General features: G+C 46.3%; 2 protein-coding genes across 5 annotated transcripts in view; both read right to left on the bottom strand.

Annotated features, from left to right (window-relative positions):
- Positions 1-13,058, bottom strand: part of LOC121550052 (DNA topoisomerase 2-binding protein 1-A) — a 41,725-nt gene extending 28,667 nt beyond the window's left edge. Inside the window, exons 1-5 of the mRNA XM_041862155.2 lie at positions 12,700-13,058; positions 12,190-12,283; positions 4,486-4,620; positions 4,214-4,357; positions 3,763-3,944 (exon numbers count right to left, since the gene is read on the bottom strand). Coding sequence (XP_041718089.1) covers positions 3,763-3,944; positions 4,214-4,357; positions 4,486-4,620; positions 12,190-12,276 — 548 coding nt within the window. The 5' untranslated portion in view covers positions 12,277-12,283; positions 12,700-13,058. The remainder of the gene's footprint in view (positions 1-3,762; positions 3,945-4,213; positions 4,358-4,485; positions 4,621-12,189; positions 12,284-12,699) is intronic.
- Positions 13,059-20,294: 7,236 nt separating this feature from the next.
- Positions 20,295-25,421, bottom strand: part of LOC121550053 (dnaJ homolog subfamily C member 13-like) — a 69,036-nt gene continuing 63,909 nt past the window's right edge. For 3 of the 4 annotated variants that reach the window (XM_045210570.1, XM_041862159.2, XM_045210568.1), the window contains 9 exons: positions 24,673-24,785; positions 24,363-24,532; positions 24,207-24,249; positions 23,813-23,986; positions 23,452-23,631; positions 23,039-23,179; positions 22,632-22,775; positions 22,360-22,459; positions 20,295-21,520 (listed from right to left, as the gene is read on the bottom strand). In XM_045210570.1, the coding sequence (XP_045066505.1) occupies positions 21,423-21,520; positions 22,360-22,459; positions 22,632-22,775; positions 23,039-23,179; positions 23,452-23,631; positions 23,813-23,986; positions 24,207-24,249; positions 24,363-24,532; positions 24,673-24,785 (1,163 nt within the window). In that variant the 3' untranslated portion in view covers positions 20,295-21,422. Of the gene's footprint in view, positions 21,521-21,998; positions 22,109-22,359; positions 22,460-22,631; positions 22,776-23,038; positions 23,180-23,451; positions 23,632-23,812; positions 23,987-24,206; positions 24,250-24,362; positions 24,533-24,672; positions 24,786-25,421 lie in introns of all 4 variants that reach the window. The other variant, XR_006657767.1, reaches the window with a different exon arrangement.

A 25,421-nucleotide genomic window follows, 5' to 3' on the forward strand; every position in this document is an offset into this window, starting at 1 on the left:
GCGGTGTTATTGTCGCTCGAGGGGAGGGCGAGAGATACAGCATAGGAAATATCCGCCGAGGATTTGAACAGGGATGACGGTATGGGAACTTTGATCAGAGCACTGGATTCTGTGTTTGTTAAAGAAGAGAAAGGCCGTGCCTACAAGGCATGTTCAAACTTTGACAGTGTTACTAGAGACATTTTGGTTGCAATGACGGACTACATAGTTGATTTTGAACAGAGGTACAATAGGATGCGCAAGTACGACATGGTTCTCCCGGATGCAGTGTTAGCTTTCAAGTTGTTAGGGTGAATTGTAGGGTGAAACAGTTGGCTTAGACTGCTTGTACTGTGCTGACTTTTGCGTCAATGAAGTGACGCGGTTTACTACACCGAGCAGCCGAGAAAAGGCGCCAACAAGTCACGTTCTCAAGACAACCAGACGAGCGTGCCATTGCCTGGCACAAATCCACTGGACAGGTATGGAAGGAGATCAAAATGTGCTATTTTTCCAAAGCACTTACCATTGGGTTAAAGACTATCATAATTAAAACAAACAAGTTAAACTAACAGAGGAACATGTAAGCACAGAGATAGAGCAGTGTAACATTACACTGTTTTCAAATGAATCTGCTTCTAAGATCTTTATAGTTGAATCCTTAGGATCTGTTGTGATTGATACTGCGTGTACACGCACAGTGTGTTGTGCAAAATGGCTTGATAGCTATGCCAGTGTACTAAATATGAAAGAAGTACAACATTTGATTGACACGCCAAGCAACAGAGCTTTCAAATTTGGAGACGGGAGAGTCGTCCACTCTACCAAGAGAGTCATAATACCAGCAAAAATTGGTCAGACTAAGTGTCACATTGAAACAGAGGTGGTCCCTGTAGATATCCTCTTACTATTAAGCAAGGCTTCCCTCAAGAAGGCAGAGGCTGTACTAGACATTGAAAATGACAAGGCAGTGATTAAACAACCAGTGACCCTTGAACTTACTACCTCAGACTTCTATTGTGTAAACATTTTAGACAAAGACATCACACAGAGTCCATGTGAAAATGAGATTCTGACAGACACAGAGCACATGGAGATTCTGACAGTCACAGACAACATGACCACAGAGGAAAAACACAAAGTATTGTTTAAACTTCAAACAATTTGGACATTCTACAGTTGACAGACTTCAGAAATTACTCAGCAGTTCTGGGAATAATGATGAGAGTATTTACATTCTACGGCAGATAGTGAGCAGTTGTGAGACATGCCAGAAATACAGCAAAACTAAGCCCAGCTGTTGGTTTGCCACTGGCTTCCAAGTACTATGAAACAGTGGCTGTAGATCTACATGAGCTAGGACCAAGTGTGTGGTACCTTCACATAATCGACCACTTCACACGCTTCAGTGCTGGAAGCATTGTGAATACAAAGAAACCCAGTGACATTGTCAAGCACATCATTCATTTCTTGATAAGTCTGCATGGCCCGCCCCAGAAATTGTACAGTGACAATGGAGGAGAATTCAATAATAATTAAAGAAGAGAAATTCAACATGGAAGTAAAGAACTGCTGCATCCAATCCATGGAGCAATGGGCTTCTGGAGAGACAATCAAAACACTCACAGAGATCATGCTGAAAGTCAAGCAAGACAATGGATGTGACTGGAAAACAGCCCTAGATTGGGCGCTGATGGCAAAGAACTCAATGCACAATGTTCATGGCTACAGCCCATACCAGCTAATGTTCGGGCAGAACCCTTATCTTCCCTCTGTACTAGTTGACAAGCCACCAGCACTAAAAGGGACCAGTGTGAGCGCATGGGTGGGACAGCACCTTTCAGCACTACAAGCAGCGAGGAAAGCGTTCACTGAAGCAGAGTGTTCAGAGAGAATTCGCAGGACTCTGCGTAAACAGCTTCGACCCACAGATGAAAAGTACGAACCTGGAAACAAAGTGTACTACAAACGAGTTGACTGTCAAGAGTGGAAAGGACCGGAAGTCGTCATTGGCCAAGATGGTGTGGTGATATTTGTGAGGCACCATTGTCCGGGTGCATCACACAAGATTGTGGAAAGTAAATGATAAAAAAGTTGGGAGTGGCTGTTGCTGAGAATCAGCCTCCTACCGAAAATGACAAAAAGGCCACATTAACAGACACAAACCTACCAGATGTTGCATCCACTGATATGGACACTGAAACAGGAAATGGAGCAGAGACCTTCAACCATGACACAGGTAATACTGTTGAGTGTTCAAATGAGGAAAACCTTCAACAACAGCCACATGTTAAGACAACATGGTTGTTACAATCTGAAAACTGGACAAACTGTTAAATACATGGACAGAGGAAGTGGTCTTCTACACACCAGAACGGGTACAACTTGCAGTACTCTGAACCAGCTGCCCTTTCTGGTACAAAAGGATCATAATCGCCGAATTGAACCAATGGACAATCAAGAAATACAGAATGACATTCAAAAGGATGATGTACTTGAAACAAAGGACGTGTCATTTGACTCAGCTAAACTAGATGAGCTCAGTAATTGGAGGAAAAATTGAATGTTTGAGGAAGTCAAAGACATGTGGTTAAGAGGTTTTGAGGAGCTGGCTACTAAAGAACTCCCAAAAGACTCACCGACATGCACCTCAGAGTCACTCAGATTGCTGCTGACAGTGATCTGCCAGAAAAAATGTTAACTTCATTCCATGGACATCAAATCTGCATTTCTGCAGGGAACAGAGCTGTCATGGGACATTCACCTCCAACCTCTGCCTGAAGCTCCTCAAGGAACACTGTGGAAACTAAGAAAGTGTGTGTAAGGCCTCGCAGATGCATCACTCTACTGGTACAACAAAGTCAAGGCAACAATGCTGAATACAGGTGGCAAAATATCAAAATGCCGTCTTCTATTGGCTTGATCAAGACTGGAGTACTTGCCTGTCATGTTGATGACTTCATCTTTCTGGCAACTCTGTTGTCAGAGCTTACCACTGGTGAGGCAAATCGGCACATTGTACCTGTAGTGTGTGTCACTGACGACTACTCCCTAGTTGATGCTGTCAAGTCACCCAAGACTGTCACAGAGAAAATACTTCGTCTTGAGGTTAGCAGCATCAAGGAACATATTCAGGCTCAGAGAATCCAGCGGATTCTGTGGTCGGCCACAAAGGAACAGCAAGCTGACTGTCTTGACTAAAAAAGGAGCATCCGCACTTGTGCTCCTAAAGGCACTCAGTAATGGAAAGTAAAAAATGTTATGTCACGTGACATTGTCCATGACCCATTTGTAATGGGGAATAGTACTTGGACATGTAATTATTTGTTGATGTTTTATTTGTCTTGAAAGAAAAGTGGCAGGTTGTTTAAGTTCATGTTTAAAGTGTCCCTATACTTCTGTTATTACAGGGCTCTGTTGGACCGGTCCTGAGTGTAATTGCAACTATGTATCGTGGAGATACAGTGAAGTAAACATTGTTAACTGGAACCTAGTCGTTGTTTCATTTGGAGTTAACATTCACCTGGTCAGTCTATGTCCTCTGTAGCTCAATTGGTAGAGCATGGCGCTTGTAATTCCAGGGTAGTGGGTTCGATCCCTGGGACCACCCATACGTAAAAATGTATGCACACATGACTAAGTCGCTTTGGATAAAAGCGTCTGCTAAATGGCATATTATATGTCTATGTCATGCTCTTAATGTTTTGTATACTCAGTTGATTACAGAAATAGCTTTTCATTAAGTGTCTGGCAAAATGGGAAAGGCATAAAAAGCCCTATTACCTGTCCTGTGATTTCTCCCAGCAGGTTTTGACCCAGGTGGGCAGTAAGATGGGCTTCCCCAGGCTAGCAGCCACCAGGTACTTCTTGCTGCCAACCTCCCCGGCGACCAGGTGAGTGACTGACATGTTGAGGTCCCGGTAGACCCTCCCTCCCATCAGCTGCACCAGATCCATCACATTAGCCTGAAGGTAGACAGACAGTCACTAACAGGCCTGCTACACTGGACACTTAACTTTTGCCGGGCGTGAGAAGCTCCCATTCATTTCAATGTAACCTGGGCTTAAGCAGCACGACTCAGCGAGAGACTCACACCGCTCAGTGTAAAATTACACTCTGGTTCTATTGTCAAGAGTTCCCCTGTAAGGCTGTTGATGTGGATCATTGGCGTGAAAAACACTTGGCGTCATTGTTGCTGAGTCAAGCAAAGTAGAGCGGACAGCAATTGACTTACCCTAGCCACCTTGTCCAGACTGGTGCAGGAGATGGTGACATCAGCCATGGCCATGTTGTAGACGGGCTCCTCTGCTTTGGGTACACAGCGTTGCTGCTGCAGGCAGAAGAGCACCACTAGTGGACTCACCACTCGACAGCCCAGCTACACAAAGAGACAACCCAGTTTCCAGTACACTTCATTGCTGAATGCTGACAGTATTGTTAACATGTTGTGACTTATGAGGATTGTGTAGAAGCCAGGTTTGGGAATGTGTGCATCTTGGGACGGACCTTTTTACAGTGGTGGAAGGCTGGGGTGGCGAAGCTACTGAAGACGAACAAAGACTTGTCATTGTGGTCCAGCTGTAATGCCTCCTCCTCATCGATGGTCTTCAAGTACTTCTCAGACTGGAGCTCCATGATGGCCTGTTTCATAGTGAAGAGAAAGATAATGCATTTCAATAAGGGATGGATCGAAATGTACATAATGGGTACCTGGAGGAAAATGGGGGAGGGTCATGCTTTTTCAATTTCAGTCATGTTAAAAAAAAATCTAGTCCAGGGTAGGGTTATTTCATTTGTAATTGATGACATTTCAATATTTCTCAGTGTTTTAGAATTAGTTGCTTATTAAGCTATATCAATGTGTGCCTGAATCTGCCCCTCATCTCTGATTCTCCACTAAGCGCAATATCAAGTTCGCCTATAGGCTATTTAGTGTGGTCTCAATCAAATGATCCATAGTAGGGCTGACCCCAATTATTCCACTTGTCGATTGTTTGGTCGATAGGCTGTTGGTCGACTAAGATTTTTTTAGTGGAGCAGTAGCAAATATATATATTTATTTTGTATGGCACACGAGACACCTGTCTTATTCGCGCCCATCTCAGTGAACTAATCCATTGCAGAGGCCGTAGGGATGGCACAGTCCAAGAAGAAGGGGAGTGTGGCTGCACAATTTGTGCACATTCATTGTTTCATAAATTTATTTTGCGAATTGTTTGTGTTTGATTGTTAGTGTATATCAATTCCCCATTCCATATATCACCCGTAGTACATTTACCATTAATTCCTATAATTTCTAATCTACAATGCTTGTTTGGTTACGGTGATGTCTGTTAATGCATTCAATATATTCATATTACAGTCTTTTGCTGTTCTCATTGTCGGAGTGGACACGTTTGCAGAGTGCACAATCTAGGCTACACTTGTGAGAAACAAGTTTTGGTTTATTTCATTCCATTTACGAGTTGTCAATTTATTCATTGTGTTTTGTTTGGAGCGCTCCAGTCAATGTTGAGTAAGGACGCGCACCTGATTACACATAGAAGTAGGCCTATAGGCTACCTGGCCTGCGCGCAAATGTAGGCTTATAAATGTGCACATTTGGGGATCTGATTGGCTTAATGCACCACCACTAATGAGCTGCGGAGCTTCTCAAAGTAATGTTTTCTTCAACTCAAACAGCAAGCAAACAAAGTCTGTTTTTACATCCATTGAGAATTACAATAGTTCCTCAATGTATTTGAAAAATATTTCCAGCGCTCTCGCTTTCGATAACCACTCAGCGTGAAAGGGAAAAATGTCATGCTCTGATCCAGTGGAAACTTTATAAAACATGCCTACCTGATTACTTTTTATCCCTTGCCAAATAGCCAACAGCTCTGCGGGAAACTCAGGGCCCAGAATATTTTATACAATGTCGCAAGGAGCTTCAGGCTGGACCCAAGTTAATAGTTGATACAATGTTTCAAGTTCGTTGCAGACAGGCCATGTGTAGCCAATGTGATTTATAGGATATTTATTATTTAAATCTGGATATTTTCTACCTGCAGGCTGCAATGATTTTATTTGTTGCTTTATGTAGGCTATTTTTACATAGTTGGCAATGGCAATAGAAGTTACTTTTTAGGTTTGTATCATTTTCATTTAGATTTGGATAGAATTTTGATTAACCACATGACAATGATTTTGAGATACGAAGACGTGCATATGAAAACCATAACTGGCACGCAGATCGGTAGAAATTGTAAATTGGCATACGAGAAAGGTTGCAGACTCCTCGTGTAGCTTATTACTGGCAACTTCAGGAGAGTAACTGCAGAATCTGCGAAAGCCAGTAGGAGCGTGAGGAGGATGGTTGGGACAGGTTAATTTTTTATTTTCTTCTGGTGATCATGATCTCTGGCTCCTCCTTGAGTCATTTGTGAGCTTAAAGCATCAGAAAAGCTCAATGCATATATACAGTGGGGAAAAAAAGTATTTAGTCAGCCACCAATTGTGCAAGTTCTCCCACTTAAAAAGATGAGAGAGGCCTGTAATTTTCATCATAGGTACACGTCAACTATGACAGACAAAATGAGAAAAAAAAATCCAGAAAATCACATTGTAGGATTTTTAATGAATTTATTGGCAAATGATGGTGGAAAATAAGTATTTGGTCAATAACAAAAGTTTCTCAATACTTTGTTATATACCCTTTGTTGGCAATGACACAGGTCAAACGTTTTCTGTAAGTCTTCACAAGGTTTTCACACACTGTTGCTTGTATTTTGGCCCATTCCTCCATGCAGATCTCCTCTAGAGCAGTGATGTTTTGGGGCTGTCGCTGGGCAACACAGACTTTCAACTCCCTCCAAAGATTTTCTATGGGGTTGAGATCTGGAGACTGGCTAGGCCACTCCAGGACCTTGAAATGCTTCTTACGAAGCCACTCCTTCGTTGCCCGGGCGGTGTGTTTGGGATCATTGTCATGCTGAAAGACCCAGCCACGTTTCATCTTCAATGCCCTTGCTGATGGAAGGAGGTTTTCACTCAAAATCTCACGATACATGGCCCCATTCATTCTTTCCTTTACACGGATCAGTCGTCCTGGTCCCTTTGCAGAAAAACAGCCCAAAAGCATGATGTTTCCACCCCCATGCTTCACAGTAGGTATGGTGTTCTTTGGATGCAACTCAGCATTCTTTGTTCTCCAAACACGACGAGTTGAGTTTTTACCAAAAAGTTATATTTTGGTTTCATCTGACCATATGACATTCTCCCAATCCTCTTCTGGATCATCCAAATGCACTTCAGACGGGCCTGGACATGTACTGGCTTAAGCAGGGGGACACATCTCGCACTGCAGGATTTGAGTCCCTGGCGGCGTAGTGTGTTACTGATGGTAGGCTTTGTTACTTTGGTCCCAGCTCTCTGCAGGTCATTCACTAGGTCCCCCCGTGTGGTTCTGGGATTTTTGCTCACCGTTCTTGTGATCATTTTGACCACACGGGGTGAGATCTTGCGTGGAGCCCCAGATTGAGGGGGATTATCAGTGGTCTTGTATGTCTTCCATTTCCTAATAATTGCTCCCACAGTTGATTTCTTCAAACCAAGCTGCTTACCTATTGCAGATTCAGTCTTCCCAGCCTGGTGCAAGTCTACAATTTTGTTTCTGGTGTCCTTTGACAGCTCTTTGGTCTTGGCCATAGTGGAGTTTGGAGTGTGACTGTTTGAGGTTGTGGACAGGTGTCTTTTATACTGATAACAAGTTCAAACAGGTGCCATTAATACAGGTAACGAGTGGAGGACAGAGGAGCCTCTTAAAGAAGAAGTTACAGGTCTGTGAGAGCCAGAAATCTTGCTTGTTTGTAGGTGACCAAATACTTATTTTCCACCATAATTTGCAAATAAATTCATAAAAAATCCTACAATGGGATTTTCTGGATTTTTTTTTCTCAATTTGTCTGTCATAGTTGACGTGTACCTATGATGAAAATTACAGGCCTCTCTCATCTTTTTAAGTGGGAGAACTTGCACAATTGGTGGCTGACTAAATACTTTTTTCCCCCACTGTAGTTGATTTTATTAAAACAGACAAGGTGTGTCTATATATGGACAAATTTGAAAATGTCAACCAATCGATTGGTCGAAAGAACAGACGACTTTCGGTCAACCAAATATTATTTTTTTTGGGGGGGGAGGGGGGGGTCGGAGAGAGCCCTAATCCATAGCCTATGGGCTACGAAGTGCATGCTCGGAGAAGCACAGAGCAAAGTTATATTTCTAAGATAGCTGCTGGGATAGTGGAAATAAAACTAGGCTGCATTACACACTGCAATGGATATTCCAACCCTGAGCCCTGGCCTGCTCTTGCTGATCAAAAACGTTTTTGTGTGCTGCCTAACCAACGGCTGGCTGTGCTATGTAGGCCTATGGTGACAGTTCAGGAGACTCAAAATGCTTCTTTCGATTTTGGGGTTGTTGATTATGCCTAGTCCCAAAAATGCACAATCTTGCGCGCAGACTAGCCTATGTTCTGTTCAGTATTGAGAAGGAGAGCACGAAGATGAGAAGGAGGACCGGAGGTCAACTTTGATAGCTTGCTACCAAATTAGGCTAAACTACAGACTAAATTAGGCTATAAGCTCTGGGCTCTCCAGAGGGTGGTGCGGTTTGCCCAACGCATCACCAGGGGCACACTGCCTGCCCTCCAGGAAACCTACAGCACCCGATGTCACAGGAAGGCCAAAAAGATCATCAAGGACATCAACCCCCCGAGCCACGGCCTGTTCACCCCGCTATCATCCAGAAGGCGAGGTCAGTACAGGTGCATCAAAGCTGGGACCGAGAGACTGAAAAAGCTTCTATCTCAAGGCCATCAGACTGTTAAATAGCCATCACTAGCCAGCTACCACCCGGTTACTCAACCCTGTCTATGTACATAGGGCCGCTGCCCTATGTACATATAACATTTAATCACTGGTCACCTTAAATGGAACACTAGTCACTTTAATAATGTTTACATACTGTTTTACTCATTTCATATGTATATACTGTATTTTAGTCAATGCAACTCAGACATTGCTTGTCCTAATATTTATATATTTCTTAATTCCATTATTTTACTTTTAGATTTGTGTATTGTTGTAAATTGTTAGATACTACTGCACTGTTGTAGCTAGGAACACAAGCATTTCTCTACACCCGCAATAACACCTGCTAAATATGTGCATGTGACCAATCATTTTTTTTATTTATTTATAGGCTGCTATTTCCTGTCAATTCGTCCACCCACCATGCACTCTTTGATTAAGCTATTCACTTTCTGTACAATAGAAGATGTTTAAACCCAGACAGCTTTTAGGGAAATACTTGTGACCTTCTCTCCTTGGGTTAAGCCATGGAAGAAGAGTAGCCAGCAGTTAAAGCTTAAAATGTTCTGCATCGTTAGGCCTACTCTGTCTGGGGCGGAAAGGTAGGCCTAACTTTTGAAAGAACCATGCTCAGATTCCTAATGATGTCTCAGATGTAATTATTTGCAAACAGGGACAGTTTCATTGCAAACAAGACACACTGATTTGGCATTTGAGAAATATGATAAGATGAACACATAGGCCTCTCTGTCTGTCCATTCTTAGCCTGTAATTTCAGTAATTTGTGTGGAATTAAAATACATTCTGCTAATATGTAAAATGACATAGAATTGCATAAAATGTTTATAAAAAGGTAATTTTTTCTCAGACCTGCAAATACAATGATAGATTCATGCAATGCATTTACTATAAAAGGAGATCTTTCCACCCCTACTCTTGTCCACGGTGGTCTGAGAACCCACAACTTTCTGGCCACCAGCCCTGTGCGCTATCAAAATTCCTGCATTGCCATGTAGCCTAACGCTTACAGGACAAAGAACAGTTTCTAAGGCTATCTTGGAATTAAGAACATTTCCAATAACTATTTTCAAGAATCGAATTTCTTCTTAACTTTTTGCTTAAGGAGAAACATAAGAAATAGCCAAGAAAATGTTCAATAACCTTTTTGAGGAATAGCAACTTTGGTTAACTTTTTCTTAAGTCTATAGTTAAGGAAAAAATGGCAGTTAAGAAGAAATGTATTCTTAAGAAGGTTTTGTGAATCTGGGCCCTGGTCTGTCCATGAAGTGAGGGTAAACCGTAGACATGTTCTCTGCTATCCACTGTATGTTTTAATTATTTTGGGTGTAGGGGAGGGTCACTTGTTTTGTTTTTTCAAGCGTTCAGGGACGGTTTAGGTAAAATACACTGCTCAAAAAAATAAAGGGAACACTTAAACAACACAATGTAACTCCAAGTCAATCACACTTCTGTGAAATCAAACTGTCCACTTAGGAAGCAACACTGATTGACAATAGATTTCACATGCTGTTGTGCAAATGGAATAGACAACAGGTGGAAATTATAGGCAATTAGCAAGACACCCACAATAAAGAAGTGGTTCTGCAGGTGGTGACCACAGACCACTTCTCAGTTCCTATGCTTCCTGGCTGATGTTTTGGTCACTTTTGAATGCTGGCGGTGCTTTCACTCTAGTGGTAGCATGAGACGGAGTCTACAACCCACACAAGTGGCTCAGGTAGTGCAGCTCATCCAGGATGGCACATCAATGCGAGCTGTGGCAAGAAGGTTTGCTGTGTCTGTCAGCGTAGTGTCCAGAGCATGGAGGCGCTACCAGGAGGCAGGTAGCTTAGTGGTTAAGAGCGTTGTGCCAGTAACCGAAAGGTCGCTGGTTCTAATCCCCGAGCCGACTAGGTGAAAAATCTGTCGATGTGCCCTTGAGCAAGGCACTTAACCCTAATTGCTCCTGTAAGTCGCTCTGGATAAGAGCGTCTGCTAAATAATGTAAATGTAAACGTAATACATCAGGAGACGTGGAGGAGGCCGTAGGAGGGCAACAACCCAGCAGCAGGACTGCTACCTCTGCCTTTGTGCAAGGAGGAGCAGGAGGAGCACTGCCAGAGCCCTGCAAAATGACCTCCAGCAGGCCACAAATGTGCATGTGTCTGCTCAAACGGTCAGAAACAGACTCCATGAGGGTGGTATGAGGGCCCGACGTCCACAGGTGGGGGTTGTGCTTACAGCCCAACATCGTGCAGGACGTTTGGCATATGCCAGAGAACACCAAGATTGGCAAATTCGCCACTGGCGCCCTGTGCTCTTCACAGATGAAAACAGGTTCACACTGAGCACGTGACAGACGTGACAGAGTCTGGAGACGCCGTGGAGAACGTTCTGCTGCCTGCAACATCCTCCAGCATGACCGGTTTGGCGGTGGGTCAGTCATGGTGTGGGGTGGCATTTCTTTGGGGGGCCGCACAGCCCTCCATGTGCTCGCCAGAGGTAGCCTGACTGCCATTAGGTACCGAGATGAGATCCTCAGACCCCTTTTGTGACCATATGCTGGTGCGGTTGGCCCTGGGTTCCTCCTAATGCAAGACAATGCTAGACCTCCTGTGGCTGGAGTGTGTCAGCAGTTCCTGCAAGAGGAAGGCATTGATGCTATGGACTGTCCCGCCCGTTCCCCAGACCTGAATCCAATTGAGCACATCTGGGACATCATGTCTCGCTCCATCCACCAACGCCACATTGCACCACAGACTGTCCAGGAGTTGGCGGATGCTTTAGTCCAGGTCTGGGAGGAGATCCCTCAGGAGACCATCCGCCACTTCATCAGGAGCATGCCCAGGCGTTGTAGGGAGGTCATACAGGCACGTGGAGGCCACACACACTACTGAGCCTCATTTTGACTTGTTTTAATGACATTACATCAAAGTTGGATCAGCCTATAGTGTGGTTTTCCACTTTAATTTTGAGGGTGACTCCAAATCCAGACCTCCATGGGTTGATAAATTTGATTTCCATTGATACTTTTTGTGTGATTTTGTTGTCAGCACATTCAACTATGTAAAGAAAAAAGTATTTAATAAGATTATTTCATTCATTCAGATCTAGGATGTGTTATTTTAGTGTTCCCTTAATTTTTTTGAGCAGTGTATATTTTCCTGAAGGGCCATCCATTTTCATTTCAGAGGTCCGATTTTCTCCATGCAACCCTTATAATGAATAACGTTCATTCCCTAACACACTGACACAGCTGGACAGACAATATTCAAATAGCATGATCATTGTAACGTTAGCCTAGTCATGAACACTACAGTAATAGTGTCACTGGCATCATTATCAACATGACACTCACCTCATAGGCCTTGACAGCAAGGTCCGTCTTTCGTCCATTGACTTCTACAAACTTCACAACGAAGCCTTCTCTAGCTCCTTTTGACATGATCAACCTGCAATGTGACAGAAGTCTAACTGCTATATGGATTTAGGAACAGTCATATGGCTAGCAGACTCTTTAATTCATGACATATAGCTAACGTTAGCTAGCTACAGAGAATATAACTAGATGACATGATTGTTGACATATTGTTAGTTAACTAGCTTATTTTGCTACCAGTGTCAGTGACTAAGTAATATGGCGTCAGCGACAACATATTTAACTAGCTACAATAGCTAGCTAACGGATAAATCACGATAGCATTGAGTCACTTTCTGCTATGAGAATGTGCAGTTGTGCTCAAAACGTCTGGGAAGGGGGAACATTTACATTTTAGTCATTTAGCAGACGTTCTTATCCAGAGCGACTTACAGTTAGTGAGTGCATACATTTTTCATGGGAACAGTTCAGGTTCACCACTGTTCTTACCTTGTTATAAGACCTCCAACATTAGCGTATTCCTTTAGCCAGCAAATAACTAGTTTAGCTAGCTAGTTTACGCGTTAGTTATCTAGAACTAACAAGTTACAGGATTAAAAATCCTCGCGCTCGCGAGGGGCCAAATCACTTTTGCTCGTGACCCAAATGAAGTGTGTGACAGACTTCAATTACGAACTTGTCATTCTCAGATGTTGATGACCATCAAATAAGATGTCTAAAACCTGAACAAACACTCATTATTATCGTAATTAACAAGTCATTTGTCTAGATCACAGTGTACAACTGTTCAGTCATCATAAAGATAGAAAATCGCAAGCTGTGTTTTCGTCGTTATTCGCGCGAGGAAATCGTCATCGGATGCTGACGGAAGTGAGATTTTTGGGGGTCCTAAAAAAAAAGTGAATTTGAATGTGCGCCCCTGCTGGCGCGAATATAAATGCATTCAAATCCAACACGATTTTCCACTTACCTTGGCTGCTGCCTGCTATGTAGTTCTATATCGTGGAGCTCCGCCCCATAGGGGAGCTCTGCTCCTATTGGTTTACCCTCTGCCCTAAGGCAGCATCAGCCTGAGACAAAATGATGCACACACCTGCAGCCAATAGGAGTACAGGTGTCCCTATAAGAGGGGATGCCTCCCCTCAATCAGCCTCCCTTTATCTTCAGCGACTGGACTAGACTGAAGAAGCCAAGAAGAGACGAAGAGAAGACTCAGGACGAAGAAAACGCCCTACAATGAGCACACCAAGCTTATCCATAGGGTAAGTATTTAACAAAAGCTCTTTTCAGAGCTCAATGTCGCTGTTCCCCTTGGCGGCTGTCACCCCCCCGACATATGTTTTGTGGGTCGAGGGACACAGCACGCCAGGGACGGCCTCATTAATCCCCCACTATGCGCCAGCTGCGCCCTCCTTTTTTGAAGGAGTGGAAGCAGCGTTGGGCATTTTTAGGGAGGATATTCCTCTTGAGGATGTGCTATCAGTGTTAGTCTCAGCTTCCGAGGCATCATCTGAAGGCGCTGACTCAGGAGATGACAGGGCTATTGGGGAAGAAATCAATATTCTATTGGAACAATTCATTACACTGACCCAGATGTTTAACACCCCTTTTCCTTCAGGAAATTGTGAGGTCATTACATCCCTGGATGATGACGCCACAGCCTCTCTGTGCTCTGAATTCTCAGGTCTCATTGAGTGGGCTGCTAAACAGCGGGAGATTAAGCTGCCACCCATTCCCTCCAACCCGGAAGTGGATATGATGAAGGGCGGCCGTTACTCTCGCTACAGCTTGGCGTCAGACGGCGGCCTCCAGCAGCAAGGGAGCGGGCCTTGCCCCCCCCCCTGCAGCGCCAGAGGTGCCGGCGAGAGAGGTCATCCTGGCATCACCCGAAGGGCGGCCAGAAGAGACGCCGTTTATGACAGGCGAGGGGGAGAGAACGGAAGACGGCGCAGCGCCTGCTGTGACCGAGCCCACTGCCCCCCCCCCACCCTACCGTTGAGTGTATGGAGGAGAATGTTTTTTGTTGATGTGTGTAATAAAGAGTTGGCTCTACTTGACACTGTCAAAAAAGAGCCCCTTTTCCATAATACATCCGAGAGCGTTCGACCTTCCTCACTCTCGCTCTCTCTCTTACCACTATGAGTGCAGCTCAGCCCACCATGGTGCGTTGCTGAACGCACACATAAGGCAGGTATATAAAAGGTATTAAGTGTACCTTATAAAGACCTCACTTTACAGACTCCTAGGAGTGCTGTAGTGAGTGTCTCACATAGCAGGCTGCAGTCTCAGCCAGATAATGGCATGATGACGCGACCGCTATTCGGGACGGCGCTCTGTCTCAGGCTAACGCCTCAGTCAGTGCAGTTCAGACCCGTGCTGCGTTCACGGAGGGCCTGATTACTACGGTTACGGGCGTAACCAACGTATCGGCGCCCCCGTTTCTCTCAGAACGCGCTGATAATATCCACACTGAGTGTGGCTCAGCCCACCAGGAGTGCAGAGCTGAGCACACACAGGAGGTGAAGATAAAAGGGTTGGGGATGGCGCACTATCACAGACTAAGGTCTCTGTTAGTACGACCCAGACCCATGCTGCGTTCAAGAAGGGCCCGATTACCACGGTCACGAAGGTGCCCAGTGTATCGGCGCCCCCACCTTTTTCTGAACGCGCCAAGGCTCACCACACTGAGTGTAGTTCAGCCCAACAGAGGTGCAGAGCTGAACGCACACAGGAGGTGAAAGGAGGAATAATACCTAGACGCCGTCTTGGTTTATCTCAAAGAGACCTCACATTATAGACTCCAAGGAGTACTGTAGTGAGTGCCTCTCATAGCAGGCTGCAGTCTCAGTCAGGAGACATGATGACGCAGCCGCTAGTTGGGGATGGCGCACTATCGCAGACTAAGGTCTCGGTTAGTGCGATTCAGACCCATGCTGCGTTCACCGAGGGCCTGATTACCACGGTCACGACGGTGCCCAGTGTATCGGCGCCCCCACTTCTTTCTGAACGCGCTAATACTCACCACACTGAGCGTAGTTCAGCCCACCAGAGGTGCAGAGCTGAACGCACACAGGAGGTGAAAGGAGGAAAGATACCAAGACACCGTCTTGGTTTATCTCAAAGAGACCTCACATTACAGACCCCAAGGAGTACTGTAGTGAGTGTCTCTCATAGCAGGCTGCAGTCTCAGTCAGGAGACATGATGACGCAGCCGCTATTTGGGGATGGCGCACTATCGCAGACTAAGGTCTCGGTTAGTGCGATTCAGACCCATGCTGCGTTCACGGAGGGCCCGATTACCACGGTCACGAAGGTGCCCAGTGTATCGGCGCCCCCACTTTCCTTTGAACGCGCTAATCCTCACCACACTGAGCGTGACTCAACCCACCAGAGGTGCAGAGTTGAACACACACAGAAGGTGAAGGGTAAGACGGTATCAAGGCGCCGCCTTGTGTTACCTCATAGAGACCTCATATTACAGACTTCGAGGAGTATTGTAGTGATTGGCTCTAATAACGGTTTGCAGTCATCTACGATGACGCAATCGCTTGCTGGGGATGGTGCCCTGTCGCAGGCTGTGGCCTCGGTCAGTGCAATTCAGACCCATGCTGCGTTCACGGAGGGCAGGAATACGACGGTTACAGGTTTAACTGACGTTTCTGCCCCCCCTTTTGGTTCAGAACGCACTAATGTTTCCTCTCCCTTTCTTGGGAGGCCCGCCTTGGGCTGTTCCACCACCTCAGTGTTGGAGAACAGCGGCGGCAAGGGCCATAGAGGAATACAGGTCCTTCCTACTGAATGTACCACAGCTTCGTGCTCGGCCGCTTTCTCTGTATTGCTGGCAGTGGCAGCGAAGCTGCATCCTCTCACGCTGGCTACAACAGACGTTGCAGAAGGGTTATGCTCTCCAATTCCACCGGACCCCACCCCCATTCAGGGGAGTGGTGGAGACAGTGATGAAAACGCCCGAAAAAGTGGCCGCTCTGGTCTCAGAGATTACGGAACTTTTGGCGAAGGAGGCGGTCACAGTGGTTCCCCAGGAGCAAAGGAACAAGGGGCTATATTCGCCCTACTTCCTAGTGCCAAAAAAGACGGGGGGAATGAGGCCAATATTGGATTTACGCATTCTCAACGAGAGCGTAACCAAATGGCCCTTTCGAATGCTAACGACAAAACGTCTGCTGGAATGTGTCCAGAAAGGAGACTTTTGTACGAGCATAGACCTAAAGGACGCGTACTTTCATGTGCCGGTACAGCCGCGTCACAGGAAGTTTCTGCGATTCGCCTTTCAAGGGGTGGCGTACGAATACACAAGGATGCCATTTGGGTACGCCCTGGCACCTCGCACATTTTCCAAGTGTGTGGAGGCGGCATTGGAACCGTTGCGTCGTCAGGGAATACGGCTACTAGCCTACCTGGACGATCTACTGGTTCTCGCCCCGTCAGCAGAGCTGGCGATCACTCACACAACACAGACAGTGATGCATCTCACAAGTCTGGGGTTTGCTGTGAATTGGAAAAAGAGCGCGCCCTGGCCCACTCATCAGATTGTCTACCTGGGGATACAGCTAGACACTGTGAGGATGAGGGCTCGAATTTCTGACCCCCGAAGGGTAGCCTTGTTGCTAGCCCTGAGGAAGTGTCGTCCGAATCACACGGTGACGGCGCTGTCGATCATGTCACTTTTGGGTCTCATGTCGTCAGGCCACTCTGTGGTTCCGCTGGGACTCATGCATATGCGCAGGATGCAGCGATGGTTCGCCCAACTAAGACTAGACCCATTGCGTCAACGTCATCGGTTGGTGGTGGTTCCACTCTCGCTCAGTGCAGATCTGAACTATTGGAGAAACCCGCGCGTTCTTACGCACGGAGTCCCGATAGGCAAGGTGTCCTCCTACATCCCAGTATTCACAGATGCGTCCCTGACGGAATGGGGAGGGACATGTCAGACCCAAGCGATAGGAGGTGTGTGGCCTCAATCAGGTCGTCACATCAACCTCTTGGAGTTGGAAACGGTTCAACTGGTTCTGACCTACTTCGCGTCTACCCTTCGGGGTCGCGATGTGCTGGTCTGGTCAGACAACCGGACCACAGTAGCTCACATAAATCGCCAGGGAGGAGTCAGGTCTCCTGCTCTCCATCGGGCGGCAGAGGAATTGTGGCTGTGGGCTCACGAGCACCTTCGCTCATTGAGAGCAGCACACATTCCGGGCTACTTGAACGTAGGAGCAGACCTCATGTCAAGAGGGGGTCCTCGAGACGACGAGTGGTGTCTGCATCCGGACATTGTTCTCCAGATTTGGGAACAATTCGGGAGAGCCGAGGTGGACCTATTCGCGTCACGCGTGAACGCGCAATGTCCTCTGTGGTTCTCTCTGAGGGAACAGGACGAACCGCCACTGGGAAGGGACGCCTTTGCGCACCAACCGTGGCCGAGAATTCTCCTGTATGCATTCCCTCCGCTGTCCTGCATTCTCCCACAGCTAGCCAGGGTGAGGTCAGGGGGGCTGTCAGTGATACTGATAGCGCCCGATCGCCCGGGGGCTCCTTGGTTTGCGGAGATGAGTCAGATGTTGATTGCGCCACCTTGGCCAATTCCACATCGAAGGGACGCGTTGTCTCAGGCGGGAGGCACGATAGGGAAATTGCCCATAATCGGCCAACCACTGAAGGCCTGGCTGCTGAGAGGGACAGACTAGAGCGCCGTGGGTTATCTGATGCAGTGATCAGGACCATACAGGGTTCACGTGCCAGTTCCACTTCTAAGATGTATGCCATTAGATGGAACGTGTTTTCACGATGGTGTGTCACACAAGGTGTAGACCCCATGAGCTGTCAGGTGGAGAGTATTCTCTCTTTTCTACAGCTCATGTTTGATAAGCAAAAATCGCCTGCCACTATTAGGGTGTTTGCAGCAGCGATTTCGGCTTGTCATGAGGGGTTTGGCAGAGACAATGTCTTTAGCCACCCTCTAGTGAAACGATTCCTATTAGGAACGCGGCGACTTAGGCCAACACCTAGAGTCACGCTTCCTCAGTGGGATTTGGCTTTGGTACTCGAAGCGCTATGTAAGTCGCCGTTCGAGCCATTGAATTAAATACCCCTCAAGATGCTGTCTATGAAGCTTTTACTACAGCTAAGCGGGTCAGTGATTTGTGTGCTCTTTCGACGAGACCTGACTGCCTGGCCATCAATGGTGACCTGAGCAGAGCAGTGTTACGTCCTAACCCGGCATTTGTGCCGAAGGTTATTAAGAGTTCATATAGGTCACAGACCGTGGAGCTGTGGGCTTTTTCTCCTCCTCCTCATAGAGAGAGGAGTGAGGAAAAGCTCCATCGCCTGTGCCCGGTACGCGCTTTGGCGTGTTACGTCGAGCGCACAGCAGCGATTAGGTCATCGCCTTAGTTGTTTGTGTGTCACGGTGCGGCTGCACTAGGTAGACCACTTTCAAAACAGCGGTTGTCTCACTGGCTTTGTGAAGGCATTGAGACAGTTTATGAGGCAGCGGGGCGGCAATTGCCTCAGGGTATCAGAGCTCACTCCACTCGTGGAGTAGCGGCTTCTACTGCCCTTTTCAGAGGAACAGGGGTAGAGGATATCTGTAGAGCAGCATCCTGGTCGACGCCGTCTCCATTTATCCGTTTCTATCTCTTAGATATGTCTTCTAACTCTCTGGCTCGATCTGTACTCAGCGTGGCTGAGGGGAGGTCTTGAGCAAGAAAGAGAGGAGAAGCAGGACTGTGGACACAGGTTTCCATCAGGTCCGCTTTGGTTAGGAAGACGTGTTTTTGACAGATATGTTTTCTAACTCTTTGGCTCGGTTTGTACTCAGCATAGCTGAAGGGAGATCTTGAGCTAGGAAGAGAGGGAGAAGCAGGACTATGGACAAGGTTTCCATCAGGTCCGCTTTGGATAAGAAAACATATTTTGTGGCATGACTCCTGACTGGCAGGTTCAGTACAGTAGAGGCATGTGTTGATTGACAGAATGTGAGGTCATCTATCTGCTTGTTCAGTTTTAGTATGACTCATGTTTTGTTCCTGCCCACTAATCTCTGGGATTCCATTGAGTGAGTGAGGCGGTCTACCGTGTACACAATGTAGAGTGACACTTTGTGTCATTCCATTAGTGGTCGGTAGTGTTTTCACAGGATATGGAGGCACATCTATCTGCTAGTACAGATTAGTATGGCTTCTATTCTGGTGATCTGCCCACTAGTCATTGGCATTGCCATTGGACTAGGTGGGGCGGGTCTTTAACCGATGACGCGGTATATTGTGACGCCCGTATGGGTTTTTAGTTGCAGTACTGCGGGACTTGGTTGCAGCCATTGCTAGGCCTGACCTTTTCGTTTCGATGGGAAGTGTTAGGCTCGGCAGGGAGTACATTTTGGAGCGCTATGCTCCGCCTTAAACCAATAGGAGCAGAGCTCCCCTATGGGGCGGAGCTCCACGATATAGAACGATTAGTTACCGGAGTGTAACTCCAGTTCTATGAGTGGAGCGGAGCCCCATAGGACTTAAGGCCCTGCCGACCCTCTCTAGTCTCGCTGAAGATAAATATCTCGGGAGGCTGATTGAGGGGAGGCATCCCCTCTTATAGGGACACCTGTACTCCTATTGGCTGCAGGTGTGTGCATAATTTTGTCTCAGGCTGATGCTGCCTTAGGGCAGAGGGTAAACCAATAGGAGCAGAGCTCCCCTATGGGGCTCCGCTCCACTCATAGAACTGGAGTTACACTCCGGTAACTAATCGTTAATTCACCATGCCACCAACGGCCCACCAAAAATGAAATGGTCAAATCTGAAGCCCAGTCTACTTAGAATATCAGAAATAAGATCCGAAATACTAGAAAACTAGTATAAGTATGGTTTATGATTAGATTTGTATTGTTAGTATGTGTACTGCAGCCCAAGATTATGGACCTTTATGGTACAAGTTTGCTTGCTCTGTCAATGTATGTACTGTTGCTATGCCCCACTCTGGTATTAAGTTGGACATTTCTCTTATCGAACTGTACTTTACGTTGTCATTCACTCTTCTCAGTTTAATTGGGAATAGAAACACATTCTGATATAAAGAACAACATTGTGGGTTCCCTTTTATTCTTAAAATCTTATGTACAAGCGCAACTTTTATTTTTTTATGTACATTCAATATAGAAAGTTTATATACGTCATTTTACATTGAACATTTCCCAATTGCACTAGTCTTTCACATTGATGTATAATCAGTCAGTTTCATTCCTAATGTCTTAACAGAAGCTCATTTCAGTTGGTAAAGGCCGTTATTTACCTATAAATATTCGAGTGCTTTTTGCATTCTGGGAAAGGAAAATAACATAGAAAAAGATATTCTTGGTAGCGGCAGAAAGGACAACCTTCAAATAGATAGTGAGCAGAGCAAAGTATGGATCAGGATCATCATGAGGAAGGTAAGACAAACAGGAGACAACGAACACACACGTATGGCCACTTCAAAAAGGCCAGTCTTAATTCACCACAGTTCTGTCAGTTCCTCCTTACAACATTGTTTTCAACCTTTTCCATACGACACTAAAACGTTATAAAATTAGGAAATATTTTCGATGCATGACTGGACGCCTCCTGTAAACAGGTGAGTGGAGATTAAAGTTAATCTTTGTCCAGTCAGTGACCACATGTCCAGGCCAGATACAGTAACCTCCTTCAGGGATGGGGGGTGTGAGGATGTGTGTGACCAGGCAGGGTAGTGAGACCAGGCATGATGGAGGAGAGGAAGGAGAAGAGAATAGAGGGTGAGACAGGTCCAAATTTACATAGATCCTCTGTCTTTTACTCCACGAAAATTAAGAGTAAAAAATATATTCATACAAAAGTAAACTATTTGTTGTCTCATTGGAAGAAACAAAGGAGCACAAAAACAGACCAAAAAAACGAAGGTTGACGGCGACAAGTTTTATAATTTACTTTAAGACGGTTTTACGAAGACCGACTGCTGTTTGGGGGGGCAGGGGAAGGAGAGTGACATTTTGAAGGTGTGGCGACGGTGGACATTTTGGGGACAGTTTGTTGCCCCCTTCCTCCCTCTCCTTCCTCCTTCCTCCCTCTCCTTCCTTCCTCCCTCCCTCCCTCGGGGAGCTGAGCAGTCTCTGAGCTGCAGCTTTGGAGCCGCAGGGCAGTCTGGAGGGCTGAGCACTTCTCTCTCAGTCCGTCCGTCTGTCAGTCAGTCTTTCAGCCTGAGTCTCCAATGTCATTGTCCACAGGGGGCGGAACGCTGGGCAGCACTGTGGAGCCAGTTCCTGCTGTAAGGTAGCCTGCCACTCCTGGACCTGCAGGAGACAGCCACACAGAAAGACACATGGGATTAGATAGACTAAGGAATGCTCAAGGCTGACCACTGGAACTGAATGCTCAAGATGGGTGACTGAGGTCAACACTAGATTATCTGGTGAAAGTCTTACATTGTGTGGTTATGTTACAGTGTTGGCAGTGTGAGGGGTGGTAGTGGAGATGGCATGGAGGTATATGAACTATTGCTACTTAGAGCGTCAGCAAGCATATTGCCACTGTTTACTTTATTAGGGCCAATGTTGGCTTATCAAGGGCAGGGCTTCCACTGGTTCACCCATTGACTTGTGCTACAGTGATCCAGCCATAGCGTTTTTCCAATCCATGTCCGAAGATGAGATGAGAAGTGGGGGAAAGTGGAAATGGAAAAACTGAGCAGTAGCACAAGATGGGGGGCGACAGGATAAGGAGTGGTGGAAGTGGAGGGAGGGAGGGTGGGGGAGCAAGGACAAAGTCTACCTGCAGTCAGAGCAAAGAGAGAGGAGGAGCGCTGGGAGGGCCATGCACAGGAAACTACAGCCCGCTCCGCAGGGGGCTGCTGGCCGCCATGAGAGAGGGAGTGGACACACCTGAGGAAGATGGAAACGTGGAGGAGAAAGGGAAAGAAAAGGAGGAAGAGAGGAGAACAGAGAGGAAAAGGAAGGGAGGAGGACTTACTGAGAGGTACTAAGCACAAAGTGAGGAGTCAGCAGCCACAAAGTGCTCAATGGAAGCATAGTAGAACGAAAGGATTCAGATTGAGCTTGTACAATGCCCCCTCTAAACTGACCTTCTTTGTAGTGCATAATATACTGTGTGTGTCTGTGGATTACATTCCTACCTGTGAGGTACCCTGCGGTCTGGGACTCGGAGATAAACAGGTCATGTTTCTGGTCTTTGAAGGCACTCCACACAGTTGACCGAGCCAGGATTTCATTCACCTGCAACACAGGACCCCCTCAGACTGATAAAAGTGTACAGCACCATAGCAATTAGGATAGGATCAACTTTAATGTCCCGAGGGGAAATGGTCTTAGACTCACAGTAAGCACTGCAATATATTGTTGATATACTGATTGATATATTGATTGACATATAGTTGTGATGCCTAACCTGTTCTCCATAGTGCAGACTGCGTGTCATGGACTTGAGAGCCTTGACGATCTGAGCCTTGGTGGCCGAGGGGTTGTCTAAGGTCTCCAGCCCAATCCCTTCCAGTAGCCGCAGGAGGTACGGCACCAACTCCACTCTGAGGGCCTGTGTGTGCATGTAGGAACCCATGGACACGGAAAAACACTCAAATGACATGGAATAACATCAAGTAAAAAAGGGTAGAACGTAAGCACACCCTGTGTTTTCCCCTAAGCAATTAACAGGAAGAAATGGTGAGAAAATGTAACCGTTAACCCCAAATGGCACCCTATTCCCTATATAGTGAACTCCTTTTGACCAGAGCACTATGCACTGCATTGAGAAGAGGGCGCCATTCGGGACTCCGCAATGATAGAGAGATGAGCTACCTGAGACACGAGGTCTGTTTGCTCTCTCTGGAACATGTGGTTGAGCGCCTCACAGGCCAGTCCTGCCATGTCCATCCTCATCTTCATCCCACTCATTAGAGGACCGATGGTCTCCAGAGAAGCCATGGAGCGCACACATTGCTGGGCGTGCACACACGATACATTAGACTTGCTATACATTTCTAAGTGTGACAGAAATAAATATAAAACAGATCTGGTGTACATGGGAAGATTGTTGACCTCATTACAACCAAATCAGGACTATTGTAGACTCTGTATGTAGTTGAGGTTGGCTTGGTTGTAGTTATACAGCTACATTAGCACATCAGCCAATCGTAGCTTGCTAAACTAGCTAATGGTAGATCTGGTCACCTTCTCATGTTGTGGAAAGCCACCATAGACTGTGATCTCACCTCGTTGTCTGAGAGCACGTGAATGAGGCGGATGGAGCTCTTGGGCACGGCGTTGTTCTTGTGGGTCAGTGCTGCCAGGATGCGGTGCAGGTGGCCCAGGGGAGGGACCTGATCACACAGCTGGGTCTGGGTGCTGAACAAACACACCGCTGCCGTGGTAACTGTCTCCAGGGCCTCACCCTGTTGGAAACGAGCCGCGAAGGTTAGAAATTGAGATTTTTGCGTACAAGTACAAGCATAAAGTGGATATTCTGTACAGGGTATTTTATGAGATGACAATAGATATTTTTCTGCTCAGTTACAGGAAATATATGTGTGTGTGCGCACGAAATGTGCTTTAATTCACTCAGTGTGTCCTCACATTGGGGTTGTTCTTCTCAAACAGCTCAGTAAGGGTCTCCAGGAGGGCCACTAGAAACTCCCGGGGTTTGCGAAGCACCCAGCCCGGCTGAGCGATGAAGATACGCAGGAAGACTCCGCCCACCGCCAGCTCACCCTGCCCCGCCCCGTATGCCACCGTGAACTCCTCTGGCAGCTGCACACACAGTCAACATTGTATTATTAACACACCATGTAATTCATGTGATTACTGTTGTTTACGCTGATTTCTTTGGGCATTTATCAGGTCACCTTATTCACTGTTTACTACACAGCGAAAAGTATTATTATTTTTTTTTTTAAAGATGATATCCATAACATTCAAAACAACATATTTACATGAATATGGCTCAATTTATTAATATGAATAAACTTACTCTCCAGCTAACATCAGGATTATCCTTCTGCTGCTTAAAGTGCCTGCAGAGCAAAAGGGAGGAACACAAGGGACAAATCACGTGGTCAGGAAAAACTCGATACTACTCGACACGTAGACACTGTAGGTTTCCCAATAAGAGAGAAAGATTGCGTACTCGAGCATCATCTCCCGGACGGTGGTGGAGACGGTCTCCCGGGAGCCGTCGTTCCAGATGAGTTCGGGGTTCTCATGTGTCCCCTCGAAGATGTGCACCGCCGCCTCCGCGTTGTCCCGCATAGCGTCCATGAACACGCCGGGCAGGAAACGCATCAGAGTCAGACGCACCTAAGGGAGAGAGGGATGAGGGAGGGAGAAAACAGGGCCCTAGCCAAAAGTAGGGTGCCATCTGGGAAGCAGAGCTAAAGTAGTCTATACAGAGTGATCGCTCTCTTCCTATGACCATCCACACAAGGATACTGACTGACCTTTGGCCCCACCAGCTTGTCTGAGGTCATCTTGGAGAAGAGCTCGGCTGTCTGGGTGCGCACCTGGGGGTGGGTGGAGTTACAGAAGAGGTCCAGTAGGTAGATCAACACACCTGGAGGAAAGAGGGAGGGCAGGGTTTGACATTCACTTTTTTTGGACAGATTTTTTACTTCTCTTTCCTGGGACGATTAAAAAAAGATATGTCTATGGTTCAAAACGGACTCTGGGACAGTTCTGGGATGACAGATCCAAAATTCATACAACCACTACATTGAAAAAAAGCACACAAAAAAGCAGTTAGCTTAAAATGTTGAACAAGTTTTATTTCTTCATATTATGAGCTCAACAATGCGCACATGGCTGTAGGCTACGCGTGAATGTTCCAAAATGTAATCAGAGGGAAAACACCATTCTCAAAAGCGCACCGCACGCATGAGCGGTTTCATCTGACAGAGATGAAAATATCTGCTCGAAATTAAGAAAGCGGGGAGATCTAAACATGCATCAACTACCATGGGTTAGGCCTACTAATATGACCAGGATTAATGCCTTTGGCTGCTGGACAATAAAATAAAGTTGATTTGAAAACTAATAGAACATGAGAAAAATGCTGGTTTCTAGGGCATATTAAGCGTTTATAAAATAATTCCCTCATTATTTCTATGGTCGTATTTTGGCTAGGCTACTTTGAAACAAGGTAAGACATGCTTCATAAAATGACATATCATTTCCAGGTTTTAAACAATAC

Source organism: Coregonus clupeaformis, chromosome 34 (assembly GCF_020615455.1).
Source record: "Coregonus clupeaformis isolate EN_2021a chromosome 34, ASM2061545v1, whole genome shotgun sequence".
NCBI classification, from domain to species: Eukaryota; Metazoa; Chordata; class Actinopteri; order Salmoniformes; family Salmonidae; genus Coregonus; species Coregonus clupeaformis.